The sequence below is a fragment of the Panthera tigris genome, chromosome B2 (genome assembly GCF_018350195.1).
Source record: "Panthera tigris isolate Pti1 chromosome B2, P.tigris_Pti1_mat1.1, whole genome shotgun sequence".
NCBI lineage: Eukaryota > Metazoa > Chordata > Mammalia > Carnivora > Felidae > Panthera > Panthera tigris.
Genome location: NC_056664.1, coordinates 953,113 through 972,169, shown reverse-complemented (window position 1 = coordinate 972,169; position 19,057 = coordinate 953,113). Strand labels below are relative to the sequence as shown.

The window sequence follows — 19,057 nt, the reverse complement described above, 5'->3', positions numbered from 1 at the left end:
CTGCTCAGAGCACCATGTCAGTAGGTGCACGATGTTGGTTTGTCTCAACACTGGTGTTGTTAATATTGACTAATCTTGGTTATGGTGATGTCCATCCACATTTTCTCTTGTGAAGTTTATTCTTCATTTTGTAATTAACAAGTAATTAGTGGGGAGGTATTTTAGAGCATGTAAATATCCTGATTCTCATCATATTTGAGTCACTAGTTTTTAGCATCTATTTACCTTTTTTAACTCTACCATTCCTTCTATACATATTATTAGAATCCTATTGGCAGGAATAATTTTTTCTTCTCCACTAATAATTTATATCTATCTATCTATCTATCTATCTATCTATCTATCTATCTATCTATCTATATCTCACTATGAGCTTGTGGATTCTTACTTCTCTCAACTTCTTAGTATAGTTTCTATTAATGCCCAAATTGTCCCAGAGTTAAACAGTGGTAGTCCTTTTAAATTGGCTTGCTTCCTTTTCATGTGTACCTGTGATTCTTGGAGAATTTTCTTATGTTTTTGGGAAGTATGTGATTCTTTCCTCAGGTAACAAAAAGTGAATGATGAAGGGGAGAAATGAAAGTTATGAAGGCTACTTTATTCTACTGGGTTTTTCACATTGGCCTCATCTGGAAGTAGTTCTCTTTGTGCTTATCTTGATGCTCTACTTGACGACATTGATAGGCAACCTCTTTACCACTGTCTTGTCATACCTGGACGCCCATCTCCACACTCCCATGTACTTCTTCCTCTCAAACCTCTCTTTTCTGGATCTCTGCTACACACCAGCTCCATCCCTCAGTTGCTGGTCAATCTCTGGGGCCCAGAAAAGACCCGTCTCTTATGCCAGTTGCATGACTCAACTTTACTTTGCCCTTACACAGGGAACCATAGAGTATGTCCTCCTGGTGGTCATGTCCTATGACCATTATGCAGCTGTCTGTAGACACTGCATTACACTGTGATCATGAACCCTCGTTTTTGCCACCTGTTGGCTGTGGCTTCCTGGGTCAGTGGCTTTACCAACTCAGCACTTCATTCCTCCTTTACCTTCTGGGTCCCCCTCTGTGGACATCGCCAAGTAGACCATTTCTTCTGTGAAGTTCCAGCACTTCTGTGATTATCGCGTGTTGATACACGTGCTAATGAGCTGACCCTCCTGGTCACAAGCTCCATTTTTGTTCTGATACCACTCATCCTGATCCTCAGCTCATATGGTGCCATTGCCTGGGCTGTGCTGAGGATGCAGTCATCAACCAGACTTCAGAGACCCTTTGGAACATGCGGAGCCCATCTTATGGTTGTGTCCCTCTTTTTCATTCCAATCTTGTGCATATATCTGCAGCCACCATCAGAAAATTCTCAAGATCAAGGCAAGTTCATTGCCCTCTTTTATACTGTTGCCACACCTAGCCTCAACCCTCTAATCTACACTCAGAAACAAAGATGTAGGAGGGGAAATAAGGAGACTAGTGGGATGGGAGAGACCCGTGCACTCATGGCCTTTACAGGACAGCAATGCACCTCTCCAGCAAGACTCGTTTGCATCAATCAATCGTCCACTCTCCCATTTACTCACTCTGTCAGCACCAGTGGAGTGTGTGTCTCTCAGAACCACAGAGCTCTGACTCACAGATATAAATTAAAGTCTGTCTAAATACCATTCAATCTTCAGTGGAGAAAACATCCATGTAAAACCAAGATCAAGCATCAATATTTTCTGTGGTACAATAAATAAAACAAAGGTATCCCATTCTTAATTGAAAATTAAGAAATGAAATTCCTATAAAAAGATGATATACTTTTTTAAAAACCAGCCTATTGTCTTTTAACTTCTTGCTTTTAAGGAAGAATTTGCTATAAAATTTGTTTTCTATTTTTGGTTTAGCTAAAGACATAGTGATATATCTCAAATATTTTCTTTAATACTGTTATTCTTTTTTGAATTCATATAGAGAGGAATTTTCATCTGTATTCTTTAATACCCCATAACAACAGTAAGAAAATATGTTTTATGAATTATAGAGAGGTCTCTGAAATACTGAAGCAAACATAAGCATTTTGTATTTCTTTCTCAAGGTGGTGGGAAGTGTATAAGAGATGGAAATCACTTAAAGAGCTGTGAGATATAGCCTGTGAGGTAAGAGTCATTATAGGCCAGGGATCATTAGGAGAGGTGCTTGGGGCAGAATTTATCCTGAGGAGCAATAAGGAATATCTGAGACAGACAGACTTCTAGGCTCTGGAAATGACTTCATGAATCCAATGGGTATTTGAAAGAATTACCTAAGAATATAGTAGAAAAATTTTGTGATAAAAGCTGTATGGAAAACGTTAGTTTTCTTTTTAAGCTTGATCTAATTTGAATGTTTGAGATTTAAAAGTACATAATGAAAATCAACTTATATCTTTTCCATATGAAGAAATGCATTTTTATAAAAGTAGTAGTTTTGTTACCTATATTATTACCAATCATATCCTTATGAAATAAGTGTGCTATGTAAGTAACAATAAACTGGCAGCTGTATTCAGCTTGAGAAGATGAAGGAAAATTCACTATAAAGTAAAATCTGGAAATCTGAGTTTTATATGGTAAACCAAATCTTATTTGTAGTTTTTTAGGTCTTTCAAGTTTAGATATGATTATTCAAACCCTATTTCATAAATTATTAAGATGAAAAATGCATCCCAGACTTCCCCTCCATTTCCTGTGTGGCTGAAACTTTGTCAGTTTCTGTTGACTTTCTCTTATTCTTTATGTATCTGTGATCCTGTGATTTGTGATACCTGTGATCTGTGGCCAATTAGGTATAAACAACAATACAGTGTATATTCAGTTTTCCTTACCTCCTGTCCAAGAAATGAAGAACAATAATCAAGCATACAGACAAACTTTTAGTGAATACCTGGGACCACATAGAGTGAAAAACAAATATACCTTGGTTCTTCAAATCATCTTGCATTATGAAAATCTACTGTTTGGGATGTCTCATGTAGTACCAGAATCTCCCAGTATCTAACTTTAGTGGGTTTTTAAAAAAATTTTTAATGTTTATTTATTTTTTAGAGAGAGAGACAGAGTGTAAGCAGGGGAGGAGGCAGAGAGAGAGAGAGAGAGAGAGAGAGACAGAATCTGAAGCAGGCTCCAGGCTTTGAACTGTCAGCACAGAGCCCAATGTGGGGCTCAAATTCACTAACTGTGAGATCATGACCTGAACTATAGTTGGGCACTTGACTAAGCTTAACTTGTATGTGGCAAAAGCAGAGTAATGGCAGTAGATTTTTAGCTCTGGAGGTCCCTTTAGGGTCACCAACACTGAAGATAGACTAGAAACCCTGGCATCATACCATTGCCAGCTCTAAACTTCAAACTAACTTCTGCAAAATTGGCATTTACCCAGCATGCATGGATTTGGGCCACAGGCAACCTTCCTGAAGAACCAGTGATGGATCTGGCCTTCTCCCAGCTGCCATTGGTGGCCAAATCCACTGATGTGCCAGCTGCTGTTTGGCCCCAGGAAATCTCTCCCCCTCAGCCAGACAGGTGTCTCCCAGTCTTTTCCCACTTCATCTTATACTTGCTCCTGTGCAGAATACACACACGCCTGATTATGTCTCTGTTGTGCCTCAGCAGTACGGGATTACTAGCACAGGCACGCCATCCAGAAACCAGCTCTGGCTTATAGCAGGTGCATTCATTCTCGATTCTTCTGTTGGCTTCAGGGTCATGTCTTCTGTATGTTTGACAAATATTGGGCTGGCTGGTCACTGGTTATGTCATGACAACATCAAGTGATTTCAAAAATAATACAAATTTCAAATTCACATTCATCCTGTTCTTATTATAATTTTACAAGCAAAACAACAATAAGAACAACTTACATAAAAGATAAATAGCATGTACATTTACCATAGACCTTCACTGGATTCCACAAATGTTAACACTTTACCCTGGGTGCGTTATCATTTTCTGTCTATAGTAATGTAATGTTATTGTGAACTTTAAATATTTCTCTGCAACATATGGAGAATAATACACATACTTACCTCTAAGTGCTCATAGGAGTATTTCCTGAAGAAAAGATCTAATTCAGGATCACAAGTTGGATTTAGGTACTACATCTCTTACTGTGCTCTAATGTGGAAACATTTCTTAGTCTTCCTTTGTCTTTAATGGGCCTAAAACTTTTGAAGAGTATAGACCATTTATTTAATATAATTATCTTTCAGTTAAAGTTTTACTTATGCATGATTACATTCAATTTATTCATTTATTGTCATGAATACCATAGATGTGATATTGTGATATTGGTGATATTGGTGCCTGCCAGGATTTTTTTTCTTAAGTTTTTATTTAAATTCCAGTAGGTTAATATACAGTGTAATATTAGTTTCAGGTGTACAACAGTGAGTCGACACCCATACAACACCCAGTGCTCATCACAACAAGCGCCCTCCTTCATCCCCGTCAGTTATTTAACCCATCCCCCTGCCCGTCCCCGCTCTGGTAACCATCTGTTTGTTCTCTATTGTTAAGAGCCTGTGTTTTGTTTGGTTTTGTTTTGTTTGGTTTGGTTTGGTTTGGTTTGGTTTGGTTCGGTTCTCTCTTTCTCTCTCTCACTTTTTTCCTTTGCTCATTTGCTTTGTTTCTTAAATTCCATATATGAGTGAAATAATATGGTATTTGTCTTTCTCTGTCTTATTTCACTTAGTGTAACACTATCTAGCTCCATCAATGTCATGGCAAATGGCAAGATTTCATTGTGTTTGATGGCTGAATAATATTCCATTATATATAGCATATATATAGTGTATATATACATTATGTGTACATGTAATATTCCATTATATATAGTGTATATACGTAAACACACATAAAAACACATAAATCTTTATACACACACACTACCTTTTTTTATCCATTCATCTATTGATGGACACTTGGGCTGTCTGTTATAAGGTTATTATGTTTCTTTTGGTAATTTATAAGTGCCTTGTGGGGAGATACATTAAAATTAGGTAGAATTCTGTTTTCACTTAATTTTACCTACTAGTTTTATAATCAACCATCCCTTATTAATTCCTCCAAGAAACAGTTATTACCACAGTGGTCACCAAAGTTTATTTTCAGAGTTGCATCATTTATTGTATATATATTTAGTTGTGTGATAGACTGAACAGTGCCTACTCCTTCTCTTTTGACAAGTTGTCCACATCCTAATCTCTAGGATCTGTGATTATATATTACTTACATGGCAAAAGAACTTTTACAGATGCAAATAATTAAGGATGGGGAGATTATCCTGAATTATCTAACGTAATCACAAGGGTCCTTATAAGAGGGAGGCAGGAGGTCAGCTATGAGAGGACATACTACACTGCTGGCTTTAAGATGGGGGAAAGGGCCAAAAACCAAGGCATGTCAGAGGCCTCTAGAAGCTGGAGAAGGCAAAGAGAGGACTGAAATGAATAAAATCAGAAATGAAATAAAAATCAGGTGTGGAGGTTCTTCAACTAATTAAAAATAGAATCTCTATATGATCCACTTCAGGGCAAATATCCAAAGGAAGTTAAATCAGTGTCTTGAGGAGATAATGTGCACTTCTATATTCATGGCATCATTATTCATTGTAGGTAAGACATGAAAATAACATGTGTATATCGATGCATGAATAGATAAAGAAGATGCTACATATATATATTATATATAACCATAAATATTTTATATGTGTATATTATGTATTGTATATAGAAAAATTATAAGTATATATAAGTACATATACAACTTATATATAATAAAAAATATTACGTGTGTGTGTGTGTGTATATATAAATGAAAAGTAATATTATCCAGCTACAAAAAGAAAGAAATTCTGTCATTTGTGACAACATGGAAAAACCTAGAGGACATTAGGCTAAGAATTACTAGCCAGACAGAGAAAAACAAATAATGTGTGATTTCACTCATATGTGGAATCTAAAAATCAGAGTGGAATTTATATAAACATACAGTAGTATGGTGGTTATCAGGGCCTAGGGTTGGATGGCAGGAATGGGGAGATGCTGGTCAAAGGGTACAAGACTTCAGCTGTACAACGAATAACCTCTTGGTATCAAATGCACTGCAAGGTGACTGTAGTTAATAACATGTTGCATGCTTGAAATTTGCAAGACAGTTAACCTTAAGCATTCTAATCACGGACACACACACACACACACACACACACACACAGAGGCAAGGTGAGTATACGACATGATGTTTGTACTAATTAACCAGATTGTTGTGATGAACATTTCACAATGTACACATATGTCAAATCATCACACTGCACACTTTAAATATACATAATTTTGTCACATCTCAAGTTGAAAAACATTTTTTTCAAATTTTATTTAAATTATAGTTAGTTAACATACAGTGTAATATTGGTTTTAGGAGTAGAATTCAGGGATTTATCACTTTCATACAACACCCAGTGCTCATCACAAGTGCCTTCCTTAGTACCCATCAAACATCTTGTGCATTCCCCACCCCGCCTCCCTCCATCACCCCTCAGTTGGATCTCTGTATTTAAGAGTCTCTCCTGGTTTGTTTCCCTCTCTCCTCTCCACCCACTTCCCATATATTCATCTGTTTTGTTTCTTAAATTCCACATATGAGTGAAATAATATAATGTTAAAAAAGATGAATTCTCTATTTTAACTTTCAGGTTAATAGTATAAAAACATAACCTGATCATTTAAGGAGGTCATATAAAATAACAGTCAGGAGGAGAATAGAAAAGAATATGCAATCATTTATATTTGATATTCATTGTAAATGCAAAACCAAAGGGGTAGGATAGAAGGTATGTATTTTATTCACTGTGGCCATTTTGGAGTAGAATCGTACAGAACTATTGGTCTATAAAATACTATTATTAATAACTGAACAGTTGACATAATCTTTTTTTTTCAACATATGAAATTTATTGTCAAATTGGTTTCCATACAACACCCAGTGCTCATCCCAAAAGGTGCCCTCCTCAATACCCACCCCCCACCTCCCATCAACCCTCAGTTTGTTCTCAGTTTTTAAGAGTCTCTTATGCTTTGGCTCTCTTCCACTCTAACCTCTTTTTTTTTTTTTTCCCTTCCCCTCCCCCACGGGTTTCTGTTAAGTTTCTCAGGATCCACATAAGAGTGAAACCATATGGTATCTGTCTTTCTCTGTATGGCTTATTTCACTTAGCATAACACTCTCCAGTTCCATCCATGTTGCTACAAAGGGCCATATTTCATTCTTTCTCATTGCCACGTAGTACTCCATTGTGTATATAAACCACAATTTCTTTATCCATTCATCAGTTGATGGGCATTTAGGCTCTTTCCATAATTTGGCTATTGTTGAGAGTGCTGCTATAAACATTGGGGTACAAGTGCCCCTATGCATCAGCACTCCTGTATCCCTTGGGTAAATTCCTAGCAGTGCTATTGCTGGGTCATAGGGTAGGTCTATTTTTAATTTTCTGAGGAACCTCCACACTGGTTTCCAGAGCGGCTGCACCAATTTGCATTCCCACCAACAGTGCAAGAGGGTTCCCATTTCTCCACATCCTCTCCAGCATCTATAGTCTCCTGATTTGTTCATTTTGGCCACTCAGACTGGCGTGAGGTGATATCTGAGTGTGGTTTTGATTTGTATTTCCCTGATAAGGAGCGACGTTGAGCATCTTTTCATGTGCCTGTTGGTCATCTGGATGTCTTCTTTAGAGAAGTGTCTATTCATGTTTTCTGCCCATTTCTTCACTGGGTTATTTGTTTTTTGGGTGTGGAGTTTGGTGAGCTCTTTATAGATTTTGGATACTAGCCCTTTGTCTGATATGTCATTTGCAAATATCCTTTCCCATTCCGCTGGTTGCCTTTTAGTTTTATTGGTTGTTTCCTTTGCTGTGCAGAAGCCTTTTATCTTCATAAGGTCCCAGGAATTCATTTTTGCTTTTAATTCCCTTGCCTTTGGGGATGTGTCAAGTAAGAGATTGCTACAGCTGAGGTCAGAGAGGTCTTTTCCTGCTTTCTCCTCTAGGGTTTTGATGGTTTCCTGTCTCACATTCAGGTCCTTTATCCATTTTGAGTTTATTTTAGTGAATGGTGTGAGAAAGTGGTCTAGTTTCAACCTTCTGCATGTTGCTGTCCAGTTCTCCCAGCACCATTTGTTAAAGAGACTGTCTTCTTCCATTGGATGTTCTTTCCTGCTTTGTCAAAGATGAGTTGGCCATACGTTTGTGGGTTTAGTTCTGGGGTTTCTATTCTATTCCATTGGTCTATGTGTCTGTTTTTGTGCCAATACCATGCTGTCTTGATGATTACAGCTTTGTAGTAGAGGCTAAAGTCTGGGATAACAGTTGACATAATCTAAGTCATGGAATCAAAATGTAAGTTTGGGAAAAGAATTTGCCAAAAACTATCATTAGCATATCAGTTTTCAGATCTGTTTACCAGATATTATATTAATAACAATGAATAATTCAGTAGTAACTGCATGTTAAGAAGTTAGATCCATCTAATATGTTCAAGGGAATGTCTCTGACATTAGGACATATGACAACCCTTTATCAAATCTTTTAAAAGGAATGCATCTCACAGTTTTCTCCTACAGCTGTATAAAGTTTATTTAAAATGAGATGTTTAGGAAGTGCTTGTATACTGTCAATTATTTAAGAATTTAATGACTTTTTTGGATAAGTGTCTCAAAGAGAAAAGCAAAGTACCTGGCCACTCCACAACGTTCACTGACTTTATTTTTTTTAATTTATTGTTTTTATTTTTTTATTGAGTTATTATTGACAAATAACTTGTGTAAGTATAAGATGTATAATGTGTATAATGTGTTCATTTGATGTATTTATGCATTATCAAATGATTACCATCATAATGTTAGCTACTATCTTTATCATGTCACATAATTATAATTTCTTTTTTGTGGTGGAAACAATTAAGATCTAGTCTCTTGGAAGTTTTGAAGTTTATCATACAGTATTGTTGACTAAAGTTTCTATGGTGTGAATTAGATAATTTGTAGGCTGTGTAGGACTTACATATCTACTAGTTACACGTTTGAAACCTTAAACAGCATCTGCCCAGTTCTCCCACCCCCTAGCCCCTGAAAACCAGCATTCTACTCTTATGAATTTGACTTTTCAAGATTACACATATAACTATTTGTCCTTCTTTGCCTGACATTTCACTTAGCATAATACCCTCAAGGTATATCCATATTGTTGCAAATGGCACAATTTCCTTCTTTCTCATGGTTGAATACTCCATTCTCTCTCTCTCTCTTTCTTTCTTTCCTTCTTCCTTTCTTTCATCTATCATCTATTTATTATATGTATTGAATATATTTTTGATATATACATATGTATACACACATATACACACATATAATGCACACATATATATGTGTGTATAATATGTGTGTATTTATATATATATACAGATATATATATACATACACACATATCACATTTTTAACCATTCATTTGTTGACAGACACTTAGGTTGTTTCCATATCTTGGCTGTTGTGAATAATGTCACAAAAAACATGAAAGTGCAGATATCCCTTTGAGATTCTGTTTTCATGTCCTTTAGAAATGTAACCAGAAATGAGATTTCTGGATAAAATAGTATTTGCATTTTAATTTTTTGAGGAACCTCCTTACTCTATGTTTTCCATAGTGTCAGAATGAATTTACATTCTGAAGTATAGCATACAAGGGCTCCCTTTTCTCCACATCCCACCAGCAGTTGTTATCTCTTGTGTCCTTGATGATAACCCTTTCCAACAGGTGTGTGGTGATGTCACATTATGGTTTTGATATGCATTTCCCTGATGATGAGTGATGTTGAGCATCAACATCAGAAATAAATCCACTCGAATGTGTCAAAAATTCTTTTAATGTACAGTTGGGTTTTATTTGTTCATATCTTGTTGAGAATTTTTGCATCCATATACATCAGAGATATTAGCCTGTAGTTCTCATTTTTATTGGGGCCTTTGTCTGGTTTGAGAATCAAGGTCATGCCACCCTCTTAGAATGAGTTTGTAAGTTTTCCTTCTATTTCTATTTTTTTGGAGAAGTTTCAGAAGAATAGGTATGATTTCTTCTTTAACTGTCTGGTGGAATTCTCCTGGGAAACCGTCCTACCCTGGACTCTTTGTTGTTGGCAGATTTTTTTTTATAACTGATTTTATTTCATTACTAGTTATGGCTCTGTGCAAATTTTCTATTTCCCCCTGTTTCAATTTTGGTAGTTTATATGTTTCTGCAATTTATCCATTTCTTCTAGGATGCCCCATTTGTTGACATATAATTGTTCCTATTATTCTCTTTTAATTATTTGTATTTCTGCGGTATTGGTTGTCATCTCTCCTCTTTCATTCATGATTTTATTTATGTGAGTCCTTTCTCTTTTCCTTTTGACAAGTCTGGCAAGGGATTTGTCAATAAAATATCAGAGCAGAAATATATGATATAGAAATAAAAAACCCTGTAGAACAGATCCACGAAATTGTTCCAGGTTGCAGTTCATTATTAATAGTACTTCCTTGTTCATTCTTTCACTGAGTCAGAAGACACACACTTACGATCTTTGAAAGGAACATTAAGAAATTTATATGTATGATTTGTCCTTATTTGTATTTATTTTAAAATTTAATGATAAATACCTTAATTAAAAAATGCAACACTGCACACCTGTTTGTTAATCAGGAGTCACACTGTAGTTTTCAAGAAGCAATCATGTCTCCATAATGGAAGATGATACACGTAGGAGACTCGTGGTTGTACTAAAGTGTTGGATGCCCCACATGGAATTCATAGTGTAGCCTAGCTGTCCATTGAGACATGGGCTAATGTGGCAGAGAGTGATGAAATGCTTCTCAGGTGATGCTCTAATAGAAAGTCCACTGATGAGTAGTTGCTGTGCAGTTTTATGATTAGTTTGAACAAATGAGTTTATATTTTAATTTATATTATTACATATTTATTACTTAATAAAGTTAGTATTTCATATGTACCAACCACAGTGGAATTATTTTTAATGCATTTACAAACAGTGCACTTAGTGGTGCATATAGTCAGGTATCTTTGTTGCCTAACATCATTATTTTGACTATCAGAAACATATGTTCTGCAAGAAGCTCTCACATGAGATTTGCAGAAATAGGAGACAAGAATGAGTTACTAGAGAAAACCCTATAAACCTTCTGTAACTGTTAAATAATTTCAGCTGTCACTTCGACGCAAAAATGCCACTGACTAGGTTGCCTAATGCTCCCTTCACATCCTTATTCCTCAAGGTGTAGATAAAAGGGTTCAGCGCAGGGGTCACTACTCCATAGAAGAGCGCCATGAATTTGGGCTGGTCTCTTGAGATGGAGGAGGGGGGCTGAAGGTACATGCTAATGGCTGGACCATAAAACAAGAAAACTACAATGAGATGGGAGGAACATGTCCCAAAGGCCTTTTTCCTTCCCTCAGAAGACTTAATTTTAAATACGGCATGTCCAATGCAAGCATAGGAAGCAAGAATTAAGCCTAGCGGGACAGCTAACATAAAAATACACACCACAGAGAGTGTGAGCTCATTAGCAGCCTTTTCTCCACAGGCAGCCTTTATCAGAACAGGAATCTCACACAGCAAGTGGTCCAATTTATTGAGTCCACACAGTGGTAACTGCAAGGTAGCAGTGGCCTCTGAGACAGCATACGTGATTCCAGTCAACCACACAGTGGATGCCAGCAGGATACAGATGCGTGGGTTCATGATGAGGGTGTAGTGTAGAGGCTTGCAGATAGCCAGGTAGCGATCAAAAGACATAATAGCCAGAAGCAGACATTCTGTGCCCCCCATTGTGTGGAAGAAATAAAGCTGAGCTGCACATCCCACATAGCTGATCGTCTTCTTGGTGCTTCCCAGGTTAAACAGCATCTGAGGGACGATGCTTGTGGTGTAGCACATGTCCAGGAAGGAGAGGTTGGTGAGGAAGAAATACATGGGGCTGTGCAGACGGGCATCTAACCTGGACACCAGAATGATGGCTGTGTTTCCTACCATGGCCATGGGGTATGTTATAAGAAGAATAGCAAATAGAGGAAGCTCCAGCCAAGGACGATCTGCAAAGCCTAGTAGAACAAACTCTTTAGGATGGCTGTTATTCATTGTGCCGCCATCTTCACCTGATTTTACCTACAGCAGAGAAGTGGCAGAAAAGGTTGGAAGCGTTACGAGAACTGCATCCACCATCCACTCACAGAAGATGGGTCATAGTCGCTTGTGAGGGAAGCAATAAACAGGATCTGGCACCAGTGACTTACTTTCCCTCACTACAGAATAGAGGTGATGTCTTTAGACAAGTAACCTGACCATTCTGAAACTGAATGTAGAACAAGGATGACGATAACTATCCCCTTGTGTTACAGGGAGAGTTAAAAGCAAAGTGGGAGCATCTTGTATTTGGGAAACTCCAAATCAGGTTTTTCACACTTGGCTTGCTTGCATAAAAATCATCGGAGGGGGTCGTTAAAATGTAGTTCATTGGTTTCTGTCACTGAGTGTCTGATAGAGTGGATGTGGCATGGACCTAGAAGACACCAATGCAAGGGATTACTGAAATGTTATGAGCGGTGAAGGTCTTGAGGTCACTGATGCCCAAGAAGGAGAAGAAATGCCAGAGCACTAATACTCACCATGACAGTCTTGTTCACACTCAACCAGTGTTGAATAGTTATATCATCCCTATGGGGAGTAGGAAGGTAGGTTTTAAACAAGTCTATCTTAGTATTTTGGAAATAAGTAATAAGAAATGTCAGCTTCCTGAAGTATGCACTCAGAGAGATGAGCTATGACATCTGTTTCCCATGCTAAAGAATTAATTTTCGGATGTATATTTTCTTGCATAAGAACTTCATTAAAACTGAGCACTTGTTTTTTAATTAAATTTTAGTTTATTTATCTAGTAGTTATTTCCTTTATCAAGTGGGCTTATCATTCTGTTTTTATATGAAACTGGATGGTTGTTAGTGATCCACTTGATTTCATGTAGCTACCAATCCAACGTTTAACTCAGAGAACTGGTTTCAAGAGGAAAGTCTATATTCCAATTCAGTCAGGACCAGAGGCTTGCCTATATCCCCAAATTATTTTACATATTCCTTTCCTTTTAAGATAAGAGGCACATTGTAACAGCAAAATTAAGTGGCTGAATAAAGCAGTATTTTGGTAAGATTAACTAGGTAATGAATTTATTTAAGTATACTATTCTTTAGTTGTTAACTGTTCCACGGTATCTAGAATCTTCTGTAGGATAAGATAGATCATGATTATGGTTATGAGGTATTCCACTGACAAATTCTAGGTTACCTCACCAGTGAGTTAGTGGTTTAAGGGTAACATCACCTTGTATGGTCACAAAGTACAGTTTTCACATTCCGTATTTCATTAAATCCTCTAAGCCATCCTGTGGGTGTCTCACAAAGCTCACAGCTTGAGAGCTTGTTTGGAGATACCAGCAGGGAGCACAACTACTCATACACCCTTAACAGAAGAATGGTCCTCCTCTATGAGGGGGAAGACCATCCTCTTTGACCCAGCATACAACTCCGGGAGGGATGCACATGGAGAGGAATGGAGGAGGGGACACCTGCCCACCCAGCCAGATCAGTTTAATCAAACCCTGGCGATAGGTGGGGTGACAGATGTTGCAGCCAGGACTCCCTGAACTTGTGGTGAGGAGCATCGAGTGTTGTAACGAAGTGATGAATCACTATATTGCACACCTGAAACAAATATCTCACCCTATGTTAACTAAACTGGAATTTAAATAAAAACTTAAAAAACAAATCATTGCTAAGATGTGAATGTTGTCCTTTGATTACAAACTATTCCTAGATTAGAAGTGGACAGATAACCATTAAATGATAATAATTCCAAGTAATCCTTAATAAGACCTGTTTACTGAAAGCTCCAGTAAGCACTTTGCATCCATTAAATCATTTAGTACTCTTTCCCAGGCCTTTTGAGAGGAAATTTTAGTATCCAGATTTTAGAAAGTTGTTAATCATTCATTTAGGATACTGTTAATCATTCAATGAAAGATTGTTGTGAATAACTAGGGAGGTTCTAAAGATTGAAAAGCAATCAATTCCTTAAATGATGTACTGAGATAATGAAACTATGATTTCAGAGATTCAATATTCCAAAGAAAGCATTGGTTGTCTAGAGATGTTTCCTGAAAGATGTTTCTCCTACACCTTATTCGACCTTGACATTTTTCAAGATGTAACATGAGTGCATTGTGTTAGGAACACATGTTGGCCTAAGTTGTTTTTCAGGTGAAAATCGTGTGTTTTATTTTTTATTTTTAATTTTTAAAAAATGTTTATTTATTTTAGAGACAGAGAGAGCACAAGCAGGGGAGGGGAAGAGAGAGCCAGAGACAGAATCTGAAGCAGCCTGCAGGCACTGGGCTGTCAGCACAGAGCCCAATGAGGGGCTCAAACCCACGAACCATAAGATCATGACCCGAACTGAAGTTAGACACTCAACCGACTGAGCCACCCAGGCACCCCGAAAATCCTATGTTTTAGATGGGATATGACATAAAATCATATGTTGCTAAAATAAATATTCCAAAATTGTGTTCCACACACATTATTAAATAATTGTACATTAAGATCCTTATTGTCTACTAATGGCTACACCCACCTTTTAGATTTTTCTGTCATGAAATACTGTTCAATTTTTTAAGGAGTAATTTCAGGCTTGAGCCTCCGTGAATTCTTCCATAGTTAATTGTATCTAATTTTAAGGAGTCAGGTATGCTTACAACAATTTTATTAAATTCATATTATTTGGGATTTTGTTCACTTTACTCATCTCAGAAGCTAGTTTTGTTTGTGATGGTGACCAGCCCGGGGCCTCCTTTATTTCCTTAGATAATTCCCTAGGGATACTATGCAATGTTCTAATCACTGAAATTCACTCTTGATTGAACTTTATAATTTTATCCTATATTTATAATCTTTCCATGTCATTCTCATGGTACTTAATTATTGTTAGCTCTTGGATTCATGACTTTTGTATCTTCTAACTTCCGTTGACTTTTCATCACTGTTTTACTGCATAGAGGTCTATTTATCCTTAAATAGTCACATTATGAATGCTTAAAGTCACATTAATAAACTGCCAGACTTCATTCCTTTTGACATCTCCTTTGCATATTCAATCACATTTTCATCCATTTTTGTTTTATTCATACATCATCTTCATCACACATTGTTGGTGTGAGACCCTGAGAAGGACTGATTACCAAGAGGAATCTACTTGCATTCTAGAGCCATGAAATGAGGTATTTCCAAAGTCTAGAAAACGTTTCCTGAATGAAATGCTTTCTCTTTACTTATGTATCTTAGGTACTGTGATATACATACATTACCATCATCCTTAAGAATGGGTACTTTAAAACAAGTTTTTTTTTTACTCACCTTATTCTGGTAAATATCACTTGATAAAAAAGAATTTTGGAAGAATACATGTATCTCAAACTTTCAGAGAAGGACAGAGAAACACAGATGGGTATCTAAGAATTGGCTTCAGAAATGTTTGTTTTTCATTTGCAACAATGCTGCTGAAGAGAAAACACTTGGGTTAGGAAGACAGTAGTACATAAAATATGGAGACTGCATTCTGGGTGTGATATTTATATTATGTGCTCCAGACTCTTGGGCATTGTTTTCAAACAGGCCATATGTGTTTATCCCAGATGAGCTAACAGAGAAAGTTCCTTGGGAGGGGTCGCCATGGAAATGCTTCTTATTATGGTTAATTACTTACTGAACTGAGGGTGGTAACAAGTCCTGTCTGTTATTAGGTTTGTTTTGAAATAAACTAATTTAATTTCCCAACATAAACACTAATTTTAAATAGGATACAATTGGAATAAAGCAAGTTTGAAGAAATGATTCTGGGGGATTTAAATGTCAGTTTCTTTAGGACCTATGTTCATTTATAGATTATCCCTCATAGATTTTTTTAATATACAAGAATTTGTCCACGTTTTTATTTAAATTCCAGTTAGTTAACATACAGTGTAATATTGGTTTCAGGTAGAACTTTGTGAATCATCACTGACATACAATACCCAATGCTCATCACAAGTGCCCTCTTTAATGCTCATCACCTATTTCACCCATCCCTTACCGACCTCCCTTCTAATAATCATCTGTTTGTTCTCTATACTTAAGAGTCTGGTTCCTAGTTGCCTCTCTCACTGCCACCATGTTCATTTGTTTTCTTTCTTACTCCAAAATATGACAAATTATATTCTTTTCTGACTGCCTTATTTAGCTTATAAAAACACATTCTAGCTCTATCCATATCATTGCAAATGGCAAGATTTCATTCTTTTTGTTCTTTTTTTATTTTTAAAAATTAACATCCAAATTAGTTAGCATATAGTGAAACAATGATTTCAGGAATAGATTCCTTAACGCCCCTTACCCATTTAGCCCATCTGCCCTCCCAAACCCCTCCAGTAACCATCAGTTTGCTCTCCATGTTTATGAGTCTCTTCCGTTTTGTCCCCCTCCCTGTTTTCATATCATTTTTGTTTCCCTTTTCTTATGTTCATCTGTTTTGTCTCTTAAAGTCCTCATATCAGTGAAGTCATATGATTTTTGTCTTTCTCTGACTAATTTCACTTAGCATAATACCCTCCAGTTCCATCCATGTAGTTGCCAATGGCAAGATTTCATTCTTTTTGATTGTGGAGTAATACTCCATTGTATATATACACCACATTTTCTTTGTCCATTCATCCATTGATGGAGATTTGGGCTATTTCCATACTTTGGCTATTGTTGCACTATTGTTATAGTGCTGCTATAAACATGAGGGTGCATGTGTCACTTCAAAACAGCACACCCGTATCCCATGGATAAATGCCTAGTAGTGCAATTGCTAGCTCGTAGGGTAGTTCTATTTTTAGTTTTTTTGAAGAACCTCCATACTGTTTTCCAGAGTGGCTGCACCGGCTTGCATAGCTACCAACAATGCAAAAGAGATCCTCATTCTCCACATCCTTGCCAACATCCGTTGTTGCCTGAGTTGTTAACGTTAGCCATTCTGACAGGTGTAAGGTGGTATCTCATTGTGGTTTTGATTTGCATTTCCCTGATGATGAGTGAAGTTAAGCAGTTTTTTCATGTGGCAGTTGGCCGTCTGGATGTCTTCCTTGGAGAAGTGTCTATTCATGTCTTTTGCACATTTCTTCCCTGGATTATTTGTTTTTTGGTGTTGAGTGAGAAGTTCCTTATAGATTTTGGATACAAACCCTTTATCTGATATGTCGTTTGCAAATATCTTCTCCCATTCTGTTGGTTGCCTTTTAGTTTTGATGATTATTTCCTTTGCTGTGCAGAAGCGTTTTATTTTGATGAGGTCCCAGTAGTTCATTTTTGCTTTTGTTTCCCTTGTCTCCAGAGACGTGTTGAGTAAGAAATTGCTGTGGGCAAGATCAAAGAGGTTTTTGCCTGATTTCTCCTCAAGGATTTTGATGGCTTCCTGTCTTACATTAAGGTCTTTCATCCATTTTGAATTTATTTTTGTGTATGGTGTAAGAAAGTGGCCCAGGTTCATTCTTCTGCATGTCGCTGTCCAATTTTCCAGCACCACTTGCTGAAGAGACTGTCTTTATTCCATTGGATATTCTTTCCTGCTTTGTCAAAGATTAGTTGGCCATACCTTTGTAGGGCCATTTCTGGGTTCTCTATTCCATTCCATTGATCTGAGTGTCTGTTCTTGTGCCAGTATCATACTGTCTTGATGATTACAGCTTTGTAGTATAGCTTGTAGCCTGGGATTGTGATGTCTCCTGCTTTGTTTTTCTTTTTCAAGATTGCTTTGGCTATTTGGGGTCTTTTCTGGTTCCATAGAAATTTTAGGATTATTTGTTGTAGCTCTGTGAAGAATGCTGTTGTTACTTTGATAGGGATTGCATTGAATATGTAGATTGCTTTGGGTAGTATCAACATTTTCACAATATTTTTTCTTCCTATCCAGGAGCATGGAATCTTTTTCCATTTTTTTGTGTCTTCTTCAATTTCTTTCATAAACTTTCTATAGTTTTCAGTGTATAGATTTTTCACCGCTTTGGTTAGATTTATTCCTAGGCATTTTATGGTTTTTGGTACAATTATATATGGGATCGATTCCTTGACTTCTCTTTCTGTTGCTTCATTGTTGGTGTATAGGAATGCACCTGATTTCTGTGCATTCATTTTATATCCTGCAACTTTGATGAATTCATGAATCAATTCTAGCAGTTTTTTGTGGAATCTTCAGGGTTTTCCATATAGAATATCATGTCATCTGTGAATAGTGAAAGTTCGACCTCCTACTGTCTTATTTGGATGCCTTTTCTTTGCATTGTCTGATTGCAGAGGCGAAGACTTCCAATACTATGTTGAATAACAGTGGTGACAGTGGACATCCCTGTCTTGTTCCTGACCTTAGGGGGAATGCTCTCAGTTTTTCTCCATTGAGGATATTAGCATTGGGTCATTCATATATGGCTTTTAGGGTCTCAATGCATGCTCCTTCTATCCCTACTTTCTTGAGGGTTTTTATCAATAAACGATATTGTATTTTGTCAAAACCTTTCTCTGCATCTGTTGAGAGGATCATATGGTTCTTGTCCTTTCTTTTATTGATGTGATGAATCACGTTAATTATTCTGTGGATATTGAACCAGCCCTGCATCCCAGGAATAAATCCCGCTTGGTCGTGGTGGATAATTTTTTTAATGTATTTTTGGATCCAGTTGGCTAAAATCTTGTTGAGGTTATTGCATTCATGTTCATCAGGGAAATTGGTCTATAGTTCTCCTTTTTAGGGGGGTCTCTCTCTGGTTTTGGAATCAAGGTAATGCTGGCTTCATAGAAAGAGTTTGGAAGATTTCTATCCATTTCTATTTTTTGGAACAGTTTCAAGAGAATAGGTGTTAACTCTTCCTTAA

At 37.0% G+C, this 19,057-nt stretch overlaps 1 protein-coding gene and 1 pseudogene across 1 annotated transcript; one reads left to right on the top strand and one right to left on the bottom strand.

Annotated features, from left to right (window-relative positions):
* The first annotated feature begins 560 nt into the window (after window positions 1–560).
* LOC102962937 lies at window positions 561–1,628 on the top strand (annotated as a pseudogene).
* A 9,646-nt stretch (window positions 1,629–11,274) lies between these two features.
* On the bottom strand, window positions 11,275–12,217 carry LOC102956384 (olfactory receptor 2B6-like). The gene has a single exon (XM_007085916.2). It carries the CDS (start codon window positions 12,202–12,204, stop codon window positions 11,275–11,277), a length of 930 nt encoding a protein of 309 aa, XP_007085978.2. The 5' UTR covers window positions 12,205–12,217.
* Between the last annotated feature and the right edge of the window lie 6,840 nt (window positions 12,218–19,057).